This window comes from Verticillium dahliae, genomic scaffold (genome assembly GCF_000150675.1).
Source record: "Verticillium dahliae VdLs.17 supercont1.9 genomic scaffold, whole genome shotgun sequence".
NCBI lineage: Eukaryota > Fungi > Ascomycota > Sordariomycetes > Glomerellales > Plectosphaerellaceae > Verticillium > Verticillium dahliae.
The window spans coordinates 705,945-728,058 of NW_009276929.1; the positions used below are offsets into that span (position 1 = coordinate 705,945).

At 53.1% G+C, this 22,114-nt stretch overlaps 9 protein-coding genes across 9 annotated transcripts; 3 read left to right on the plus strand and 6 right to left on the minus strand.

The window, feature by feature from the left end:
- On the minus strand, positions 1–581 carry VDAG_05166 (uncharacterized protein). The gene is made up of 2 exons (XM_009654902.1): positions 266–581; positions 1–218 (listed from the first exon to the last, which is right to left on the minus strand). The coding sequence occupies exons 1-2, from the start codon at positions 446–448 to the stop codon at positions 48–50; spliced, it is 354 nt and encodes a 117-aa protein (XP_009653197.1). The 5' UTR covers positions 449–581; the 3' UTR covers positions 1–47.
- A 689-nt stretch (positions 582–1,270) lies between these two features.
- On the plus strand, positions 1,271–1,876 carry VDAG_05167 (uncharacterized protein; the record flags this gene model as incomplete). Its single annotated transcript, XM_009654903.1, has 1 exon — positions 1,271–1,876. The coding sequence occupies one exon, from the start codon at positions 1,271–1,273 to the stop codon at positions 1,874–1,876; it is 606 nt and encodes a 201-aa protein (XP_009653198.1).
- A 1,462-nt stretch (positions 1,877–3,338) lies between these two features.
- VDAG_05168 (uncharacterized protein) lies at positions 3,339–4,037 on the minus strand (the record flags this gene model as incomplete). The annotated part of the gene is made up of 2 exons (XM_009654904.1): positions 3,339–3,659; positions 3,705–4,037. The coding sequence occupies 2 exons, from the start codon at positions 4,035–4,037 to the stop codon at positions 3,339–3,341; spliced, it is 654 nt and encodes a 217-aa protein (XP_009653199.1).
- Positions 4,038–4,115: 78 nt separating this feature from the next.
- On the minus strand, positions 4,116–6,861 carry VDAG_05169 (uncharacterized protein; the record flags this gene model as incomplete). The annotated part of the gene is made up of 12 exons (XM_009654905.1): positions 4,116–4,145; positions 4,245–4,466; positions 4,520–4,552; positions 4,605–4,764; positions 4,814–4,840; positions 5,023–5,527; positions 5,578–5,762; positions 5,859–5,924; positions 5,975–6,075; positions 6,142–6,381; positions 6,432–6,639; positions 6,689–6,861. 12 exons carry the CDS (start codon positions 6,859–6,861, stop codon positions 4,116–4,118), a joined length of 1,950 nt encoding a protein of 649 aa, XP_009653200.1.
- Positions 6,862–7,296: 435 nt separating this feature from the next.
- VDAG_05170 (uncharacterized protein) lies at positions 7,297–11,032 on the minus strand (the record flags this gene model as incomplete). The annotated part of the gene is made up of 6 exons (XM_009654906.1): positions 7,297–7,677; positions 7,727–7,850; positions 7,913–8,244; positions 8,867–10,261; positions 10,322–10,416; positions 10,657–11,032. 6 exons carry the CDS (start codon positions 11,030–11,032, stop codon positions 7,297–7,299), a joined length of 2,703 nt encoding a protein of 900 aa, XP_009653201.1.
- Positions 11,033–12,097: 1,065 nt separating this feature from the next.
- VDAG_05171 (uncharacterized protein) lies at positions 12,098–13,076 on the plus strand (the record flags this gene model as incomplete). The annotated part of the gene is made up of 2 exons (XM_009654907.1): positions 12,098–12,643; positions 12,690–13,076. 2 exons carry the CDS (start codon positions 12,098–12,100, stop codon positions 13,074–13,076), a joined length of 933 nt encoding a protein of 310 aa, XP_009653202.1.
- A 3,583-nt stretch (positions 13,077–16,659) lies between these two features.
- On the plus strand, positions 16,660–17,495 carry VDAG_05172 (uncharacterized protein). The gene is made up of 2 exons (XM_009654908.1): positions 16,660–16,741; positions 16,803–17,495. The coding sequence occupies exons 1-2, from the start codon at positions 16,709–16,711 to the stop codon at positions 17,085–17,087; spliced, it is 318 nt and encodes a 105-aa protein (XP_009653203.1). The 5' UTR covers positions 16,660–16,708; the 3' UTR covers positions 17,088–17,495.
- A 919-nt stretch (positions 17,496–18,414) lies between these two features.
- On the minus strand, positions 18,415–20,484 carry VDAG_05173 (uncharacterized protein). Its single transcript, XM_009654909.1, has 4 exons — positions 19,613–20,484; positions 19,126–19,547; positions 18,925–19,048; positions 18,415–18,866 (listed from the first exon to the last, which is right to left on the minus strand). The coding sequence occupies exons 1-4, from the start codon at positions 20,243–20,245 to the stop codon at positions 18,489–18,491; spliced, it is 1,557 nt and encodes a 518-aa protein (XP_009653204.1). The 5' UTR covers positions 20,246–20,484; the 3' UTR covers positions 18,415–18,488.
- Positions 20,485–21,579: 1,095 nt separating this feature from the next.
- On the minus strand, positions 21,580–22,090 carry VDAG_05174 (uncharacterized protein; the record flags this gene model as incomplete). The annotated part of the gene is made up of 2 exons (XM_009654910.1): positions 21,580–21,861; positions 21,917–22,090. The coding sequence occupies 2 exons, from the start codon at positions 22,088–22,090 to the stop codon at positions 21,580–21,582; spliced, it is 456 nt and encodes a 151-aa protein (XP_009653205.1).
- Positions 22,091–22,114: the final 24 nt, after the last annotated feature.

A 22,114-nucleotide genomic window follows, 5' to 3' on the forward strand; every position in this document is an offset into this window, starting at 1 on the left:
TGGCGACAAGGAGGTATTCAATTGGGCTATCAAAGTTCACCCGAGACTCAGGCTCTATCCAGAGAGATTTCCTCCACTCCACGCTCAATCTTCTGGATTTTCGGCGGTTTTGGCACCTTGCGCTGTCGGAGCAGTTTCTCTATCTTTCTTAGCTTGGATTGACGTCCCCTGCCACACTTGGGTGTGATCGGGCGGCCGGTGTGGAGAATCTCAGGACGCTGTCTTGGTCAGTTGATATCCTCCAGATCAATCATGGCTGTCTTACGATGTCTCTCATGGCGGGAGGCCAGTTATCGTTCCGAACCGGCTGGAAGACCTCGTAGTCCCCGCTGGCTCTCTCTTGGGCGATGATGGTGATGTTCATGTCGAAAAACTCGCCATACTCGAAGATCTTGTTATACAAGCTCCGTCCCCGTCTTTTGCGCCGAACCTTTAGTGGGGTATCCATGGTATGTTTCGTCGTGGGTAGTTGGGCTTGTCTGGGTATGCAGGAGGAGGTTGTTTTGAGACGAAGAGTTGTGGTCTCTGTCTCACGGAGAGCAGCACTTTATATCGAGGCGCAACGTACAATTCTGCTCATGGTCGAAAGGAGACATGCCAAAATTGGCCGTTCTACCCCCCCTCGTTATCGAAGATCGAGTGTGGCTGCTTTTAGCAACATCACCTTAGCGACCGAAATGGTACAGGAGGTGGTCCGAGCACTATCTTTCCCCTGAGCGATTGCGGGGGCCACCCGGGGATCCACTCCGGCCGGTAGTGGCAGTTGGGGGCAGTGACCAACAGCATACCCCGCCACATTGTCGGCTCTTCACATGATCTGTCAATGTTGGTCAAGATGCCCTCTCGTTTCTTCGAATAGAACGGATGGAAACGTCTTCCGAAAGGATGCCCGTTGGTGGTTAACGACGACTCCCTTTCTGTCACCACGGCGATCCCGAGTCGGCCTGCCATGCGATATCCGAGCGCGGAACCTCCGTAGCCGCCTTGACGCGTAGCCTAACCGCCGGGGCTATGACAACTTTCATCTCCATCTTCAGGGAGCTTCGACACCTTGAGGCGGCAGGCCAACCTTGCTGCTGCCTCTGTGGAATACTGAGCCTTCCTCTTGAAACACTAGGTTGATCTATCTTTGCAACCGTAGCTTTTCCCAGAACTCATGTCTTCGTCTTGAGCAACTTAAATACTGCTACTACCCGTTGGGGTGCAACGAGGTTGGCAGACATTTTTGGGCATCAAACATACCAAATCCCATCTTCACCAACATTTCATCATGTCAAACTCTAGCCAGCCAGAAGAGACACCAGTGAACCCCACCACCGTCCAGCTTGCACACATGGATCTCGCGGCTGTTCTCAACAACACCGATGCTGATTCTCTCATGTTCGCACCGACAATGGACTCTATATTCCTGCCGGAGGAGGACCAAACCGCCAGCTTCTTCTCTCCTGGAAATTACAGTATGAGTGGAGACATGGAATTGCCAGCCGACAACGAAGGAAACTTTGCAGCCTCATCAGGGGAGCCGGCCTTCCAGAACTCGGCTCTCATACCTTTCGACACGGAGATGCACTCGCCACTGCAGCTTCTCGTCGCTCAAGCTCAATCTCTTGCCACCAGAGTGCAGTATCTGGAGGCTTCGCTTCAACAGAGCAGCGAGACTGTTGGATACCTTTCTCTCCGCCTGGAGCATCTCGCCACATCCGCTCAGAAAACCAACAGCATGGTCGATAAGCTCACTACCTGGTCGAACGACATGGAGGCGCACTACCGAGAGCAAAATCGCATGATATTGGATCTGGTTGGCATGGTACAGAAAGCCGACTCCGGCGTCGGGGATGAAGAATCCCTATCCTCCGCGGCCACTCCCACGATGTGACTTCCTAGGAAGTCACTCACCGGAGATGTGGGCCAATAGCCTCCATCTCGACGACTGCCTTCTCGCACTCCCGACCAATACCCCAGTACGACCCCCAGCTGCTTTCCGCCTGCACTTTCCTCCCGTCATGGGCTCGGGCAATGGCAAACATGATATGAAGGAGTTTCGTGGTTTCTTTGAGGAGCGTGATGGTGGTGGAGAGGCGTTTGTGTGCGATATGTATCTCTCGTTGCAGGATCAACGACTCCTTTTCTAATTTGTGTATTTTTGCCTTGTCTTCGGCATTCTCCATGTCTTCCAGGCGTAGAAGAAGTTCGTCAATTAAAGAGTCCATGATTATCACTGACTGCGTGACAATGGGTGAAGCAGTTGCCGTCCTTGGAGAAACGGGACAATCCTAGCTTTGTAAAGAGGCGCCCAACAGACGCCCCCACGCATCGAACCTAAAAAAGGACCGTCCAAAATCGTCCTCTTATTGACTACGGCCTTGGCTATGTACAGGGGAGCCTTGAGCTCATCGAGGAGAACAGACCGGGTCCAGCCCGGCACTTACGAACGACGGCGGAAAACACAGCAAACAACAGCCGATACGACCAAGACCAGAACGGCCCCAAGACATCCCAAGAAAGGGCCGTTATCCACCTCGAGTGCGTTAACCTTGCGAAGCAACATCGGCACAGAGAACGCCACCATCGACGCCAAGACGAGGGGAACCAAAGCAAAAAGACTGGCCCCCACCACCAAGAGAGTGCTGAGTATTGGAATCCGGGAGAAGATGCCGAGAGTGCCGACATCAACAAGTAGGAGGCCTCCGAGTGTCAGAACGAGAACCAGGACTCTCACAAGAGTTGCGATGAGACATGCGTAAAGCTTGACTTTGAGAACGGCGGAAAACGTTCCCGCCACAGGCGTGATGTCCAAGATGACGTCGAGGGGACTGGGGAGCCACTCCGAGATCTCAGAAGGGATCTTTTGGCAGGTTTCTGCAGCGCTCCCGCCTCCGTAGCAGACCTGATCTGTCCCAACGGTAATCTCGCCAGGAATGCCATCGAGTATGGAACCAAGAAGCCAGTTGGCTGGCTCACAGCAGCGGATACTCGGGTGGCAATGGCAGTGGCAACACTGTTTACCCCATCGGGAAGACTAGGAAGGTCAGGAAGGTCGGAGAATTTGGGGATGGCAGGGAGGTCCAAGGGCTGTCGGGGATCAAGTCTCGGTACGTCAAGTCGAACGGTGACGATGCCCTTTGTGCGCATCTCCTTACTGGCAAGTCCAACCATGAGAAGGACCGCGCTGACGGTCAGCAAGAAGAGGGACACGAGTCGTCTCATGTTGGGTATGATGCGTCACTGGTGTGGCTTGCGGAAAGAATTGCTAACGAGTCAAGGTTTCGAGCTTGAAAACAAGAGCAGGACGAGAAGCCTGATTATATACACGAGAGCGTGCCACGTCTTCCTGTTATTCATAGAAACCCGTCATCCGTTATCCCTGGGTTTTCCTGGAGCTCGTCCAGAATCGGCACAAGTCGGGAGATACCTCGGGAATATTTCATGGCTATGTCCCGAAAATAGCTCTCTCCACGGGCTGCAGACTTCAAGTCACTCTGCAGCTCCTCGGTTCTATCGTAAGACAGTTTCAGCTTGTCGTCCAGGTTCACTCGCTGCTTGACCTCGGCCTCCAGCTGGAGCTTGAGCAGCTGGAGCTGCTGAGACATGTAAGCATTTTGCACCTGAAGTTCGTTGATCCTCGAGGCAAAGCTCAGAGGCTCGGACGGCGCAGAGCTCTAACGATGGTCAGAGTGCAACTAATCCCGTGTCGTCTAACCTACAAATGTTTGCTGGCCAGAATACGCCGGCGCTGTGGCTTTTGGTACAGCTTCAAAGCTGACCCCGACGCTGTCGCAGAGTTCTTTGTAGACACGGATAGAGTGGTTACTGAGATTCTTCTCGAAGAGGTGTTGCTTTTCGGGGAGAACCTGCCAGTCGTAAGCATCTTCGCGGGACGTCTGCAGTCTCACTTGTGACGGATCCAGAATGATGCCCAGTCGTGCCTCGAGATGCTGTGGCAACATTTTTCGGCATTTGGCGCGCCACTCCGCCCGTTCCACATTGCTCTGCTTCTTTGGAGTTGACATTGAAATCGCGGGCAGCCAGGAAGGCATCTTGGCGTTGTGGTTTCTTGAATTGATAATTCATCTTCTTTGGCTTTCCTTTATCTAGCAGCAATACCAACCCCCAAATCAGTTGGCGGCAGTGGCCGTGTCCGTACTCTGTGGTGTTCAGAATCGTCCATTCCCATAATAGAACATGCCTTCTTATTATGTGGAAATTCATTCCAACCCCTACCTGTCCGATTCCGTCTCTTCTACATTACAGTATTGAAAGACGAAACGCGTCTCGACCGGTGCCTCTTCCAGCTTTGTCTTCTTGGCTGGGATTTCCTCTTGGGTGGCATCATCCATCCCCCTCTTGAGCCCCGTCTCGACAGGCAGGAAGAACTTTTTGGGTACATGGTGGAGGTCATGTAGGTGATTCTGGAAGGAGTTGCCGTCGAGAAACGTCTCCGCGCAGCGCGGGTCTGGGCATCGCGCCTGCCAGGATACGCCGTGCGCTCTGATGTGTGTCTCCCAATCCAGCTGGGAACAGAACGAGTGTAGCCGTTTTGAGCACCCGAGTCCTACATCCCACAGACAGAAAGGGCAGTGGCCTGGCAAGAAAGTTTTCTCCACCTTTTCCCAGGAAAGCTCCATCGGGATGTGGTCCTTCATCAAGTGCTCGTGGCAGTGTTGATCCCAAGCCTCAGGCTCATACAGCCACGGGTTGCAGAAGAAGCAGAACTCTGCGTACTTGACATGCTTCTTCGTGCATTGGTATATGTGCAGATGGTCCCTGTTCGGTTAGGGTCACCCTCACAGGATGGCAGGATGTACTTACGAACTTAATCTGTGGCAATGGCAGGTTGGGCCTAATCCAGGTCGGTCCACTTCCGTATTGCTTTCGTAGAGTTTTACCAAGGCCTCAAGGGATGCTCTTCCTTCCGGGCTTCTGAGGCGTGCCGAGATCGTGAGGAGATCCGCTAATTGTGCACGGAGTGGCATAATCGAACGGAGTCGTGTGAAGGGCCGGCTGACCCCTCTGCAAACAAACGTGCGCTTGTTGCCAACCACCGTTCCCTTGGAAGTCTCCTCCCATAATAAGCTCAACTCTCTTTTCTCGAGGCTTTCAAGCTTACGCCTGAGTTTGCGAACGGGATGGGCGAGAGGTGAATCTTTTGACTTGGTCGGAGGCGGAGTATTGACTTCGGCCTTGACTTCGGCCTTGACATTTTGGCCCGTCGGTAACATGTCCATGAGGAGCTCGGGTTTGCTCGTTGAAGATCCCCGGATCTGGGCCTCTATTTCTCGATATTCTTCGGTCATTGCCAGCTGTTCTTTCTTCCCTATCGGTAGGGAGTGCCACAGTTCTGGTTCCCAGGAAATCTCGAGGTTTCGAAAGTGCTCCCCCAAGTTCATCAGCCGAGCCTGAGTGCGCATGAAGGCTGCCTGGCTATCGATGCCGGGGTTCCGGCTTGAGTAGTACCGTGCCTGAATGGTGTTGGTTACATGGCCCGCCATCGTTTGTCTTTGGATGTCTGAGTAGGTGGGATTCGCGTCTAGAACTCGTAAGCCCAGCACCAGAGAACATAAATGGTATGCCACAAACCAATGTTGGTGAGGCCCTCTGCCCGGAAGCAGTGAAGCCCTGGAGGGTCTGGAAAGCCTGCCCTCATCAACAGGGACCGCAACTCTGAGGAGAAAAGATTCGCAGTCATGATCCTTCCGCTAGAACCAGAGAAAACCGGCAAGTGGAGGACGTCCTTGTGCCACTGAATGTGGATGGCCGGCTCACTAGGGGCAACTTTTAGATCTAGAAGCCTGGATAGTCCATCCAACCCGGGGTAGTCTCTCAAGGCCCCTGCGGAACAGAAAATGGCCAAAAGAAACAGGATGGGGTTTGTATAGAGCGGCTGGGGCTCCAAGTTGCCACGCTCGTGAATATCTGGGTTTGGCCTCTCAGTCGTTAGATGGCCGAACGTGATCTTGTCAGTTGCTTCGCTCACAAGGTGCTGGGTTCATGGCTTTTGCCTTTCAACCACTTCGTCAACTGCAAACCGAACTCGGTCTCCCCGCTCTCGTTTCGGAGGACAATTAGAGTAGTATCCTGGGACGCAGGTCAGGGCTTGAAGCAGTGTCGGGCCGCGAATGTTACCTTGTAGTGCAGTCCTACATTGCTCTGGTATCGAGCGGAGGACTCGATGTAATCGGAGATTCGGGCAGCCGTAAATGCTGCTGCCTGGAGAACGGCCCAATGGTCGATGCGTAGTCTTGGTCGAGCGAAGATTTTCCAGTCGAGAGTCCAGGAGAACTCTCCTGCCCAGGTCAACACCTCCGCAGTGGCATGGCGCCTCGGGCCTGTGTCCGCCACGAGATTAAGGAGCTTGCCCAGGGCTCCCCGTGGCTCGATGAGCTAGCAATGTCAGCGACCGGTCTTCAGCAACCACCAGACCGTTTACGTACGCGGGTGAGGGATAGGAGATGATCTTTTGGTATGGTGCCCCGCTCTCGGTTGTAGCCAGCAGTGAACTTTTTCCAATACGATTTGATGCCCTTTGCGGCAAGCTTTTGGTCTGGCCGTAAACCAGCTCTCATTGCCATGCCCAAACGCAGGACGTACTCCTTAAGGTCCTCAAGAGAGTCCACACTCCGCGGGCCATACGCTTGGACACTGGTCTGGTGAGACGAAGCACTGTGCGGAGGTTGATTCGAACACTCACAAGTCATCCCAGTTCTGCAGTTGTCGTTCGTAGTTCTTTTCCGTGATGCCTTCGACGTTCTTGTTGACCGGCTTGTCGTTCACAATCGACGAGGGGATTTCGACGCCTTCTTGAAGTGTCATGTAGTTTTTCGGGGCCGGGCCTCTTCCAGCCGCTTTCTTGGGGGGATTCATGGCGACAGCAGTGTTACGGCTTTGAAGAGGAGGAAGGAGGGGGTAAAGGTCGAGGAGGGGGAATGGGAGGGTGCTGGGGACGGGCCCCTTTTGTACCGGGCTGAACTGGTCATCTATTTAAAGCATCCCAGTCTCCAGTCCGGTATGAGCCATTGTCTATAACACGCGTGGTAGCGGGCTTGGCCGCGGCAATCGCCTGGCTACAAGGCTTCACACTCTCGGGTTTGCAAAGCAGTAGGGAAAGGGCGCACACGATGCGAAGGCTGGTGGGAGGGGTTGTCACAGAGTTGATGCTGTACCGGAAATGCGCGTCACCATAGCAATTGAAATGGCCACATGCACAGTAGTGAGACTGAAGATGGCTACGATGGAGATGCGTGCTTGTTCCACTCTTGAGAGATCTGATACATAATTCTCGTTCCCCGGAATTTCTACTCAGGAGGATGGTGCGCTTTGAAGGACAAAGTAGACGAGCCATTCGAAGACTCCCTGCTCTCTCTTGCGCAGGAAGGGATGCTCCAGCAGCTGTTTGACAGGAGGCTTTGAAACGGCCTCCGTGAACATGTAAATGGCCTCGTGAGACCAACGATCAGGACGAGTTAGGCCAGCCACCGCATCCTCCAGCTTCTCTTTGTCCATAAGCTTCATCATCAATCTGGTGAACGATTCCAAAAGCTTCGATACATTGCCGCCCGAGCTATAACGCTCTACGTCACAGATCTTAATCTTCCCGTCGTAGCTCACTAGCAGGTTAGCCGCCGATACCTGCTCATGGACCAGGCCGCTACCAAGCAGAAAGTCGATACCGGTCAGGACCTGAGACGTTGTGAGTGGAGGTTCACATTACTGGAAGAATCGTACCTACCTGGTGCAGGATGGAACTGAGCTGCGGCTCGGTGGGGTAGATCGGTGCCTTGCAGAAATGCTGGAGGGTGATGGGCAGAAACTCAGAAACGAGGAAGTAGCCCGCCTGCGGGCAGGTGTAGAGCCTAAAACTTTCGACAATATTTGGATGGCAGAGGTGGCGGAGGCGCTGCGTCTCGAGATGGACCGGATCATCAGAGGCAGCCTTGATGCGGTCGACGTGACAACGGCGACGGAAGAGCCGAATTGCAGGCAGTACCTACTTCCGTAGTGCTGCCCAGGTGACCCGAGGAGTACCGGCACAAACTTCGCCTCGGTCTCCTCTTTGGATTGCTTGACGGAGAAACGCCTTCGGAGCGGCACCGGCCGCTCTTCGGCACCGGTTGAACTTCGCGAAATACTCTGAACAAGCCGGGCGCGCCAAGCTCTGGGGACCTTCCATTGCAAAATTCCCGGCGATGGAATGGGTATGGCGCTTTGTATCTTACAGGGTGGCTCGATAATTACCGCGGCTATAGTCTGCGTGTAAGGTCCTTCAGATGTGCCTGCGAATCTTTATTTATGAACGTCCGCGCGCCCTACCTTGGGGGCCAGACAGAGGCCACTTCCGGCCTCTCCTGGCTGGTTTTGGCTCAGCCTAGGCATCTCTGGCTTCTTAGGCCAAAGGAGTGTCGGGGTTCAGGCTTGCAGGTGGCCTAATAGTAGGCGGATGCATTACCTAATGTCGCATCTGTCGGGTGGTCTCTAAAAAATGTTGATCGGATCGGATTGTAACTGAAAAGGCGGAGGTCTTTCCACAGCACGTTTCGTTCTTGTGAATGTGCAAGTTCCAGCATCAAGACGGTCCTGGGAGACGTAAGTGACGGCATCGTAGATGCACGAGCGTCAATCCTTCATCATGCATCGTGAGAATGTCGAGGATGGGTGAACGACCAGTGTTGTCGCTCAGGTCTACTTCTTCATTGTCAAATGGCAACAGGCTCTCTCTCTGCATTCTAAAGAATCTCATCTGCCGGGAAACCAGTTTCGTCGCTGCACAAGCAAACGAAATCATCTACGTGGGTGGACAGTCATCCACCTCAATACCAATGCCTTCCCTATCATACAACAACAAATTTTGTCCTTGATTTTCTCGGCGTACCTCGTCAATTCCCTCAATGATAGACCGCCGGCGACATCGTCTTGCATCGACCCAGCCACTATCATTTCGAATGAGAATCCTCATCTCTCGGTTGTCCGGTTGTAGGACCTGGTAATGCTCGTCTCCCTGCTCCGCTCGCAGCGCTGGGGGCTCAGGTGGGATGAATGTGGTTAGCGCCGAGCTCCGATTCGTGAGAACATCCCCCCTTGGGGCTGGTCGGCTGACTTGTAGGTCTCGCTTTCGCATCCGCTGTTGTTTCTTATGCTCTGTCGCTTTCCGTGGACGTTTCCGCTGTCCGGACCTCGAAAAAGCCGGCGCGTCTCTCATCTCGTCATCCTCAGGGACAGTAGGTACGGAAGGTTTTGTCGACTGATGCGGGTCGCCAATGACTGAATCGTCCTCTGGTATGTCTGGCATGTCATCTTCGCGAGGCTCCTCCTCTGGATTGTCGTGGAAGCCCCAAAAGGCATGAAAAACGGATCGACGCACGAACAAGGACGTGATATCGGCGCTCTTCTGCGTTTTGCAGGTGAACCAGTATGGAGTCAAGAAATGGCGGTCGTGAGCATAGGCTCTGGAGAACTGACGGCCGCACCGCCTGGCTACCGGTTCCCCTACATGATTTGTGGTTAGCGCCGGACGAGCTAGCTCGCCCTGAAATGGCTGTGCTTCGTTGACAATGCCGACTACAGCCCCTATTAGCCTATCGAACTTTTCTCCATAGCCAAAGCGTTCAGGCGGCCGGACGGATAGTAAGAACTTGGCGACTGCTTCTCGATCTGGATCCACGGAACATAAGCGAGAAATCTCGTCGGAAGCAAACCCCATCTCTCGAGCTCGGCTGGCCAGCTCGACCCAGGCTCTTTCGTCGCACTGACGATGCTCAGGCTTCTCTTCATCCTCTTCCATCAGCGGGTTTTCCCCGGAGAGTTCAACAACGTCCTGCATGATGTGGAGGTAAAGCCGCTTGAGCCTTCCAAGGAATTCGGATTCGGTGTCGAAGGGCGAGGCTGTGTTTGGGGTGTACGCATTCCAAGCCAGGGACTGAACTGTCACCGGAAGGCGGCGTTTGCCCGCTATCAGTCTCTTCATGACGCCGGTGCATTGCTTCAAGTAATAAAAGTCCCTCTGTAAGGTGTGGACGGTTGGAATCAAGTACTCGACCTTTGCGAGTCGTCGTATAACTTGTTCCCTTGCCGGTTCGTCATCCAAGCCCCTGAGTATTCGGGTTTTCCGAATGGCGTCGGCCGTGTGAAGATCGTCGCGAATTGACATGCCTGGGGCGCGCAGCTCAAGCTCTTGAACTCCCTCATCATCAACGAATTTCAATGCATCCTCGGACCCCATGATGAATACAAAGGTGTCATAAATGAGTTGAAGGTAATGCACAATCTCCTACAATGGACAATGTAAGCAATTGATGCGTATGAGGATATTGTGGGGACGTTGTTATACCTCATCGCACCTCTCAGGTACAATTATGTTCCAGACACCAAGTTTGAAACCCTTCCGCTGTCCTGGTATTTCAAGAACTATCCGGAGGGCGGATCCTAGCGTGTCGCGATTGTAAAGCTTCTTCGCTATGTCGGCCCCGCTCGTGGTGAGTCTTGCTAGCCATCGTTTTGAATCTTGAGATCCTAGCGGATACTTGAGGATGTTCAGAAATATAACCCCGTCAGAAAGCTTTCCTTCGTTACTGGAATCTTCTGCTAGGAATCGCCTCGCCTCCGCAGAAAGGTCTCGATAGTCAGCATCTGCACTGTTTGATAGGAACGCATGGTGTGACCTACCGACGTACAACCTGACCGGCCACCAGGGATAGAAGCATTTGGACTCCCTCAGAGCCGTGACACGATGCTTGCCGTGAAGACACTCAATCAGAGCGCCAGGAGGCAGGCGTAGAGTGGGTGGCGTTGGGGCTCGCAAGTCATCCGCTGTCAAGTTGGAGTATGCTAACGAGGTCTGGAGAACATCTGCCGATACAGTCCCTGAGACAAAGTGTAGTGGATTGAGGCGGTTGCAGCCTTCTATGCGAAACATCTTGACAAGGCGCTCCACGTTATCCCTATCAGGCTGATCTAGCGGGTCGAATGAGAGAGAATCAAGGGCGACCTTGGCGGTGCCTTGTAGCTTGGACGATATCTCATCGCTGAGGTGGCTGCTCATGGCGAAGCGTTGCTATTCACTGGCAGTTGGTTATGTGGCCACAGTAAGAGTGTCTTTGATAGTATACGGCCAATACAGGCTATACAGAAGGGACGACCTAGACATATATGGTATCGACAGATGCGGCCGGGATCCCAGACACATTTGGCTATATATATGTGGAGTAGATAGATAGGGCCATGAGCTCAGAATTCTATGCCTATATATATGTAGAATAGATAGATGCGGCCATGAGCTCAGAATCGTATGCCTATATATATATATATAGAATAGATAGATACGGCCATGACCTCAGAATTCTCTGCCTATATATATGTAGAATAGATAGATGCGGCCATGACCTCAGAATAGTGCGTCTATATATATATAGAATAGACAGATACGGCCATGACCTCAGAATCGTGTACCCAGACATATATAGCATAGAGCCGGGAATAGTACGCCGAGACATATATAGCACGTACAGATACGGCCCAAATATATATAGACTGTACGTATTTGACCATGACCCCGGAATAAACCGCCTAGACAGAAATGGCCTGACAGGATGCTATTGTATCTCGTTGGTATGGCACAAAATTTCGAAGCCGCCGGGGCGGGATGAAGAGTCCCCGTCCTCCGCGACCACCCCCATGATGTGACTTCCTAGGAAGTCACTCACCAGAGATGTGGGCTAATAACCTCCATCTCGACGAATGCCTTGGGGCTGCTCTGGTCTTGGTCGTATCTGCTGTTGTTTGCTGTGTGTTCCGCCGTCGTTCTTCAGTACCGGTCTGGACCCGGTCTGTTCTCCGGGATGAGCTCAAGGCTCCCCTGTACATGGCAATGCCGTAGTCAACAAGAGGACGCTTTTGGCAGCTCCATTTTTAGGTTCGGCACTCGGGGGCATTGTGCCGAGTGCCTGCTGGCCAAGCTGAGGACGAAAGTGGCCGTTGGACAAAACCGGCCCAACCAGGCCGAAAATGAACACTCCACATCCTCGCCCCAAGTCCTCCAACTTCTATAGATAAATGTTTCGCCGGCATTGGGGAGAAAACGGGGGATGTACGAGCGTTGTCCATCAAAATGTCTGACACAAAGCGCCATACCCGCTTTATTGAGGAGCCGTCTTCAATTCAAGTCGGGCCCGCGATCGCCGAACCGGACACTGCCCGCAGTGGTGGTGTGCTTTCTCCCAAACTCCATCGGGGAGCGGGAAGCCCGACCCAACCCGAAGAAAAGCCGACACTACTCCGCCCCCGCGGATTCCCAGTCAAGCCAACAATTGAGAGACACGAGGCAAAATTTGTTAATGTGTTTACCGGCTCACCTTGGAACCGGTACGATGTCAGGTACCGAATAAACCTCGGCTACTCGTTCGGCGTGGTCATCGCTCGTGATACAAGCCATGCTCGGATGATCCGTACAATCACTGGACCCAACATCGAGGAGCAACTACAGCGCTTTCGTCAGCTATGCCATTCCAACATTGTCAAGACCGTGGAGATATATAACTGCTTCCACCAGGAAGACAACTTTCTAGTTTCAGAGTTGATGCTAACGTCTCTCCGGCATATATGCCGGTCGCCCATCTACCCTACCGAGCAACAGCTCAGCTCCATCCTGCACCAGGTATGTGTTCTTGGAACGACGTAGGCCTGAACTGACAGCCTTACAGGTTCTCTGCGGCGAAAAGTTTCTCTTAGAAAATAACTTGGTTCACGAGCAGCTGTCTGCTGCGAACATCTTGGTGAATTATGCAGGCGAAGTCAAAATCTCCGACATCGAAAGTTGCCGACGAGACGGTGATGGCACGAAGCTCCTAGAGTCGTTCAGCCGTTTGATGATGAAGCTAATGGACAAGGAGAAGTCGGTATCCGCGGCCATTGGTCTGTCTCATCCCGATAACTGGTCACACGAAGCCATCGATATGTTCACTGCGGCCGTCTCGAAGCCTGGTGTCAACGAGTTGCTTGACCATGGGGATTTGCAGAAGCGAAAGCAGACGGAGTTGGTGTGGCTGGTTCCATTGGTACTTATTTCTGCAAAGCATGATAGACATTAGAACTGCGGAAGGGATCGAGTGGGTTCGTAAAGGAGATCGATGATGCGGCGGCGTTCTCCTGGCATCAGAAATGAAAGCCGGCACATGTGATGGCAAAATGAAGGACGGAACTGATCTTTGTTTAGCAGGTCGAGGCGTGTCCCTGGAGGACTGTCAAATACTTTCAGGTGTGTTTTTGTGCTTGAACATGGATACGTACTGTTTCTCAGCAAATGAAATCCGCGAGACTGGAGATGAAAGCCTGCTTTCAAAGGTAGAATGACGAATAACTACATCTTGGTGACACCCTTATCCACCACCTAGCTAGCCAGCCAGCATCTGCTCCTCAATCCCGGCCCAGTTCAAGTCCTGCCCGTCGATGTAAGAGACCTCACCCTGTTGAATGCACGCGGAAACTTCAATATCCATACAGCTCGTGTAAATATCGGTGGGCGGCTGTTGGTCGCCCGATTTGGAAGGCCATTCCCAGACCCAGTAGAGAGTGAAAATCCCATCTATACTGTTGGGAAGCCGGATGTCGGATTGGCACCATAAGTCAGCGCCCTGAGGATCCGCGGGGTCTTTTCTAAAGGCGTCCTGGCGAGCGATTGAGATTGGCCCGTTGTTGATCTGAAAGCACTGGCCGTCGTCAAAGGGCCTAATCGCTAAGAGGGAACCTCGCCGGTCGCCTCCGGTGCCCTCTTCGTTCCAGACACGATGGATGGAGAGCAGCCTATCGTCCTCGGAGGGAACCTGGGTGCCGTAGATGAAGATCGTACCGCCGTGCTCCTTGTGCGGACTTGTTTCTGGGAGGGTCACATGCCCGTTCTCCTGGTGTTGAAGAGCGATGAAGTCTCCTGGCCGCGCCTGCAGTCGGGGAAACATATCGCTCGATTGCATTGCTGCCTGCGAGTCCCTGCAAATACGATCGGTCGGGAGGATGCCTTGCTCTGCCACTCTACCGTTCGGCGGAAGATGATGTTGCATCCGGAGGTCGTTGAATGTGGTATCAAGCCTAGACACAAACCCCCGAATGTATCCAGGATCACCGACCATGGTACCGTTTAAGTCGAGCCGTCTGAGGCGCTCGATCCACGAGTGGGCACCGGATAGGGGCAAGGCAAAGAGAAGAATCGTCAGGATCATATTGAAAGTCATGTTGATGATGCTCATCTACCCATAGCAAGACGGTTAGCATGGCGGATTATAAATATATGCTTCGTGGGGCAGAGTCTAAAGCAGGCAACGGCCACATTCGTCCTTGGCCAATTTCGGCCAGTTGCACCGTGATATCTGGTTGGGTACGCATCTTGTACGTCTCGCCGCTCACTTCTCGCGTTGAGGCTTCCAGCGACTGTTGCACGCCTGATCGAACGACGACGCGGGCAAGCCGGGAAGAGGGTAGCAATACGTGGCCCGCGAGCGTACATGAGAGCTCCGTTGGCTTGGAGAGGCGAAGGCTGACTTCCTAGGAAGTCACGCGAGTACTTGGGATTGTCTCTGATCACTTGCCGCGGATAGCCGTCGCCCGCACGCCTGAGGTTTTCCCGGCCGGCATGCCTCAAAGCTCAGCTCGGCGACAACGGGCAGATCCGCGTGCCAAACCATGGGCTGACGAAAAGGCAGGCTGCGGATCAGAGACCGAGCTGGCGGGCATGGGTTTGAACTTCATGTCTAATCATGTCGCCCGAATGGAAGAGCAGCACACATACCTGTGTCCTTCCATGGAAACTAGAAGCTGTCGGTGCTTGAAAGATGGTCGTTTGCAATTTCCATCTCTCCTTTCTGTAGCGCCTCGTAGCGACCCAGTTGCTGATAAATATATAGCAGAACATGACGGTGACGAGGCCTACGGCGACGAGTGGCCCCAGGATGGAAAAGAGGCCGACCTGCATCGCCGTCAGTGCTACAGTGATATAGACTGTCAAGCTGGCCAGCCAGCCAAAGTTGTCGCCAAAGAACGAGCCGAACAGGTTCCAGCGAGACATATAGCCGGGAAACAGGGTCTTCCAGAGATGACCTATCTCGTTGAGCCAACTGAGGCAGAGCTCTCCAGATTGAAAACGCGGATCAATCGATGAATAAATGTACGTTGTCCTCAGGACGTCCTTGACGACCGTCCTCTACGCTTGCCCCTGCACCTCTTCGGGCAGGATGTAATTCGCCGTGGCGATGTGGAAGCCACTTTCATGGGCTATGAGAGCCGCATACGAGAACAGAAGTCAAAGGCGCGCTCCCTATGGCCCCCTAGGCAAACGATTGCTGGGCCACAAGGGGACTCGACGGCTGCGAGCATCGCAGCCCAGAAGCGCGGCTCGGGGAGGAAGCGCGGCAACGGCTTGACGAATATGCGGCCGCCCCCCACACCAGGTGCAGGCCTAGCCTCTCGTTGATTAGGATCTCGCGGTTGAGGAGGCGCTGTTGATGGAGCGGGCACGGCGGCATGGCCGTCGCGCGATCCACAACCAGTCGTTGACGGGGCGAGTCCTGGCAGATCGAGCTCCACATCGACGCAGGCGAGCACGGGAGTATGAGCAGGTTAGTCAGGTCGTCCGCCGGCGACTGGCTCGATGCGGGTGGCAGGTATGCGAGATCGCTCTCGACGCGGTAGGGTATGCTAGGGCGTCGTGCTCCAGGAATCGCTGGGTAAAGGGGGCAACTGGTAGAGGCTGGTCAGCAACCACGGCTTCCTGGACGGAAGCGAAACGGTGGCTCACGTGGCTCCCAGGGTGTTATCATTACGACGAAGAGGTTGGGGGATCATGTGACTCCGGAGTCACGACCGTGAGTGACATGGCACTAAGACGCCCAGAATCATCGCATGAGCATCTTAGACCAACCGTCGGGGGCGGGTGCTTGACTTTCTAAGGGCGTCTGCAGGCTGGTGTTCATTGGACCAGCCTTGCGGCTAAGCAAACGACCGTATTATTGAATAAGCAGTTGCACTTGAAAGGATGAATACATGTCGCTATCTCGTCACGTGTCCATCCGCATCGCACTTGCTCGCCGCCGTGGGGCACTCCTGGTGCAATGCCATGCAGCTAAGATGTATCCCCCCGCTGTTAAGGTTCAGAGAAGTGGAGCACGCTGCCCACGCCCTACCAGACGATCATCATGTTCACAAGCGTTTCATCTCCACAGCGGCTGATTACGAGCTGACTTCCATCTGCTGCTCGAACGAGCACCAGCAGGTAACAAGCAGCCAGCATATGGTATGCTACGTCCCCCGTTGTTCGATTACCTCCGCGTTGACAGTTGGCTACGGCTACGCACCTTCTAGCACTCGCAGTATAGTTAGTTGGTGGCGGAGTTCGCACTATACAATGTTTTACCTGCCGTTAGCAGTCAACGTCACGCGTCCAAGCATATAAAGATGTGCCAATAGTACATGTCGGCGACGGTGATTGGGTATCTCGGGCGCTGGTTGCAGCCAGAATGTCGGGGCTGAAGGAGACGTCGCGCCGAGATCCAAAGCTGCACCCGTGCTCAGTTGTACTTTACACCAGTCTGGGGTGAACGGGTTATGACGTCTTCGCTTGCTGAGATCCTGAAAAAGTTGATCATCACAGACACAATTCCCTTCGATTGTAACCAAGTTATCCTTGAGAACTCGTCCCATCATTTCTGGACCTTGGTACAGATGCGATTCCAAGATGGACTCCGACACTAAAGTTACAGATACTAAGGTGCGTTTATGCCTACATTCTTTCGTGTTCAATTCCTACTTACACGTATCTGACCGGTAAGGCTCCCACCGAGAAGGAGGATCGGCTCCGACGAATGTACGGGAAACTACCAACCAGGACTGATCTACTTCACCATCAGTTAGAGGTATCTAGTGTTGTTAACCCGTTTCGAAATTTGGCTGATCACTTTATCGTTCATAGAGGAAGTACTTCGATTCAGGCGACTTCGCGCTTACAGCGGCGCATAAAGCCTCCAACATTGGGAACATCCAAAGCGGAAAGAAACACCCTCTCGTCGAGAACATTTCCCGCCCTTCGGCTCCCGTACCAAGTTGCAGCAACGTAGACGATAACGCAAGTAGGGACAATGCGAGTCAAACGAGTAAATCAATACACCCGAGCGGAATAGGCCAGGAAATGTAATCAGATATAGGACCACGGACGGAATACCTCAAAGGTCCGGGCAGAGGGGCACGATTGGGGAGTATGGGCAAGCCAAAATCGGGTTTCGAGTGGCAAGTCGTCCCTAGAGGTTACTCTTCCAGCTACCCAGCTTCCTATCTTCAACCACGAATACGAATCTGTCGTGGGGCAAGAGTTAAAACAAATGGGTTACTAGCAGTTGGCAAACGTTGCTGTTCGTATGTTAGATCCTGTCGTCAAGTCGTCTTCTTAATATGGGTGTCCGATTGCGCATGCGATGTATTTACATCGGGTCCCAGATTGTTCAAATCCCAGACATGACTTACCTCCTAGATGAAAAGAGAGACTGCATCGTCCGTCGCCAGTGTAGCGTACTCTCCTAGAATTCAAGTCTACCAAAGCCGAGGGCCGACTAGCACACCTTTACGGACAGCGTAAGAGAAGGCGAATACTCATAGCAATCAACAGTGTGCACATAAAGGGGACGTAGGACGTCAGCTAATGAATATGGGTCGGTGATTGTCTTCTTCAGGGCTGATACTTGGGCAACGCCGATCGCGGCAGGATTTCTACATGCCCGTCATGAACGGGCCTCGAGTCGACGCAGCGCTCCGGGATTTCGAACGTCTGCACAAGCTGGAGCCAGCCTTTATTCTTGACATCCCGGGATTAGGCTCGGGTGGCGGTTGGGAAAAGGCTTTCTCGAGTGAACTGGACTTGTATTCGATGAAGCCGACGCGGATACAAGAGCTAGGAAATAAAAGCCCACTTGAGACTGTCACTTTGCGAACTCCACTGGTTTCTCAGCGGGGTATATCTTTGACAAGAAGCCACAGCCCCTCCCCGATGTGCCTGAGATTTGTTCATGTTCCGTAGCCGAGAGCACACGCTTGGATTCATACCCTTTCCCCACGCCCGATTAGCCGACCTTGGGGGTTTTTGGGGGTGGACAGCGAGGAATGGTGTATGGGGCATTGGCGAGATATGCATTGTTAAAGGATCAATTAATTGGTGACTCACGCAGTCAAGAACATGTAGTGTGATTTGGCCTTATCGGGTCAACTAGCCCCAGGTACTCATGCGTTTCTAGGTGCCTTGGCACTCTTCTGCCTACCCAAGAGGGGCGGAGGCAGTATGGGTTTACGGAAGGGCAATCCAGTCGTAGGATAGCAGCATAGCGGCCCGGAGGGTGGCTCGGGGCCCTAAGGACAAAAGAAACAAAAGAGCACGAGGCCCTGAGACAGAAGACTGAGGGACATCGATAAGTCTATTGACGTACTTCCTCATTACTTTAGATTACTTCAGTTCCATGCCATGTTAAAAGTCATACTTCAACGCAGAACCTCCTAACCACATCAACTAATTTTTTCCTCGCTTTATCCCCGCCAAATGCCTGTCCATGATCTAACTTTGCAAACCATAGCACCTCTAACATGTCACCTTCCCATACTCCATCTTCCCATATGTCAAGTTCAAGACTCCAATCATCCGCTCCTGTTAGGTACGCTCCCACGACTTTGGCATCGATTATTCTGTCTCTGCCGGACAAGACCACACAGACACGATGGTCTTGAATGTCTTCTTTCCACAGGATATTTTCGGCCCAGAAGAAACGTCGAAATAATGTGTGCGAGGTGCCCATGTCTTTCGCGCCGAAGTATGACAGCAGGTGTTCGTTTGCATGGGTCGGCTTTCGGTACGTCTGGACTCAGGCAGGAGGTTAGCCGAGGTCGATGATTGGGGCATGTGGAAACCATTACGAAGTTGTACGCCACATGAGGAAGATGGAGTAGAAAAGCCACTGGGTCAACAAACAAAATTGGGCCAACCTTCTGGGCGGTCTGTGGCGCGTGAATGAGATGCGTAGCGACTACACTGCCGTAGCTTTGAATGGTTACTTCAGTACATAGAAATGGGCAGGAAATAAGACAGAAATAAAAGACTTGGAATGGAGAACTCACGAATGTGACACAAGCACTAATCGTTGCCACCCATGTGCATTTAATATGCAAGCAATCTCTGCGCACATTTCATCTTTCGCCATTGCCTCGCCAGTTATCCTGGAGCTCACTGACAAGATCTCCAACGCGATGATACCCACCTGTCCATCCGGCGAACTCTGGCTATTTTCAGCGTTAAGGTCAGCCAAGAAATCGATGTACTGGTACAGTCCGATGCCAATGCCGTGAATAAATAGGACGGGAAGCCTCGTCTTAGATGTGTGTGGCCGGTGCCAGTAAGTAAGCGTCTTGGCGGGGGAGCGATTGGTGGCGAGTAGAGAAAAGGGACGCAAGGGGAAGACCGCAAGGAAAGAGGTACGGTGAAATTGGAACGAGTAGTGGCGCAAATAGAACCACGCTACTGTGTCGACAACAAACACACACTGCCAAATAAAGCAAGTCAATCACTATTTTCTTTTAAACACAGGGACTGCAAGATAGGACTTACCAGGTACCACGTCAAGCTCCGGTGCAGCATCTCGACCTTATCAAGCGTCAATCTCAGACACTTGACGTTGCCGCGCCCAGGTTCCACCTTCCTTCCCAACAATTTTTCCATCTGTCCGACGTACTCCTCAAGTTCTCCGTCATATGCGGGGTCAACCTCTCCTGTGTTTAGGAACGCCCACCGGAAGAAGTCTTTCAAGTTTTCCCGCTTTATCTCGGTCAGAGTCGCATCCTGGAACCACTTCGTCAAATATTGTTCCGGTTCCGGAATGTTGTTGTTGCACTGGCGAAAAAGCCTCCGTCTGTCTTTTCGGCAGGCCGTCGGGGGATGTACCGCGGCTTTCTGGAGGTGGGCTTGGCGCGGTAAATAGAAGGCCAGGTAGAATACCGCTTCCAGGGCGAGCCATATCTCAAGCACGCGGGGGAAGTGTAGAGGTAGAAGGAAGACCGCTCTGACTAACGAATAGAGAGTGCTCAGCGGCGCGATCAGTGACAGGAGGAATATGGATGTACGGATCAGAATGTAATGCCAGATGGATGTCCCCACCATCGCGATGAATAAATGCAGGAATGGTCTAGCTTTTAAGGAACTGTAGATGATATCAGCTTTCGGTAAGAAAGAGAGAAGGTTCATATAATCAGGAAGTCCTTGACTGGGATTTCTTTATCAATGTCGTGAATCGTCAGTGAGGAGCTCCAAATTCTTGTTTCTGTTGAGACCCGCTCACTCTGTTGAGAAGTCTGCCCAAAAGAATGTTAATGAGAAGCAATCTCCCTCCAATCAAAAAAGCACAATCGGCCGTGCCCGATACCAATGAATAGTATCACTCAATGCACCAGGTCGAGCGAGGTCTTTATCCGCCACTTCCGCGCCCGCCGTGAGATAGCAGGATGTAGAACCAGTTGGCTTGTGAGCCTTCGGACCGCCTTCAGGTTGCTGCAAATCATGCTCGTACCGCGGCCCGATTGCACAGGCCCAACGACTTTTGCAAGCCACCGCCACCATTGTCCGGCAATCAGGGCGCGGTTGGTGCAGAAAGAACAAGAAGGGGCTGGTATGCATGGGCTTCGACCCTTGGTTTATGTGTAAAGATGACGAGACTCGGGCGGCGGAGGAAGCGGGGGCGCTTTTCTTTGATTCTGTGAAGATTGGCCTGGCAAATTGTCTGGCGCGACAGTATCTGGAATTCCGTCAGTGAATTTTGCCAGTTGTGACGAAGTGGAGGTTACGGAACAAGATCAGGGCCTGGGACGGAGTTCAGGAAAGTACACATCAGTTGGCTGGGTCTCCTCAGCCTCCTCAGACAAGACGATGCCAAGCCCCTGCCAATGCTGATGCCCTGCGTAAAGTAATCGTTGCCGAGCTTGTCAAGGCCTTGTGTCGAGCAGGCCGCACATATGGCCATGGAGGGTGATACGCGGCTGACCCGAACTGACTTCGAGCTCCTACAGCCTCCAAATCTCGGCCATGAACTGGTACGTTGATTGCTAAGGACCCCAGAAATTGAACCGCCGGCTATAGCCATGCTGAAACTCGGGTTAGGTAGTGGATTTGGATGGGTTCAGGAGCCTGTGCTTACGCAGGTCTGGGCCATGATGGCGTTGAAGGTAGTGGCGAGCAGTACCTCTCCCTCCCAAAGTCATGTCCTTCAGCAACGTTTCCGTACGAAAGAATGCGCAGAACGGATGCTGCATGACGAAGTACACATGCAACAGCCTCCGCAACATGGTATCTGTCGTTTGGACGGAGGTCCACTTAAGTACTCTGACTTTCTCATATGAGGGTCAGCCAACAAGCTGGACAGTATGGAATGGAATCCGATACACAATCTGCCACTCGTGCTTTCCCAGTTCGGCTGGATGCCCAATCAAGCCGCAAGTGTTGCGGTAAGATAACAGGTTGAGATAAATTATAGCCGTGTCTTGCGAAATCCGGGTTGGTATGTTCATCGCAAACGGAAACTCATGTCAGGTTTCACCGAGCTGGAGCAGCAGGTCTCCATCGCGGAGGTATTTCTCTAGCTCATTAAGGTCCGCTCCATCACGGATACGGCGCAGCGTAGCGGCGACGTCTGTCTCAGAGCCGTTTTGCAAGAAGCCAAAGAGATGCTCCAGTTTGGCATTCCGCAACTCGAGCTCACCATACTTGCGCCGCAAAGATTGTCGCGGGGTCTCCGCCAGATCCGTGTCGTAAATGCAGTCCTTGCTGAGCCGCTGGCAGCGCAGGCATTTGGGTCTATGAGCAGAGCACTAAGATAAGCATCACGGTTAGCTGAGAATCCCCCCCGGGGGCTGGTGACAGAACCTTCGTTTTCTGTTTGCGACACTCCCGACAAGCTGCCGGTGCCTGGGGGCTCGTCACACGGCGCGTCGCTAAGTCCGATCTGGAGGCCGATGCCGGAGTCTCGAGCACCCGCCTATCAGCAGGCGCCGGCAGTAAGCGTCGATGGCGATCTTGGCGAGGGACGAAGGTCAGCATTTTGACGTCAAAGGGAGATGGCTG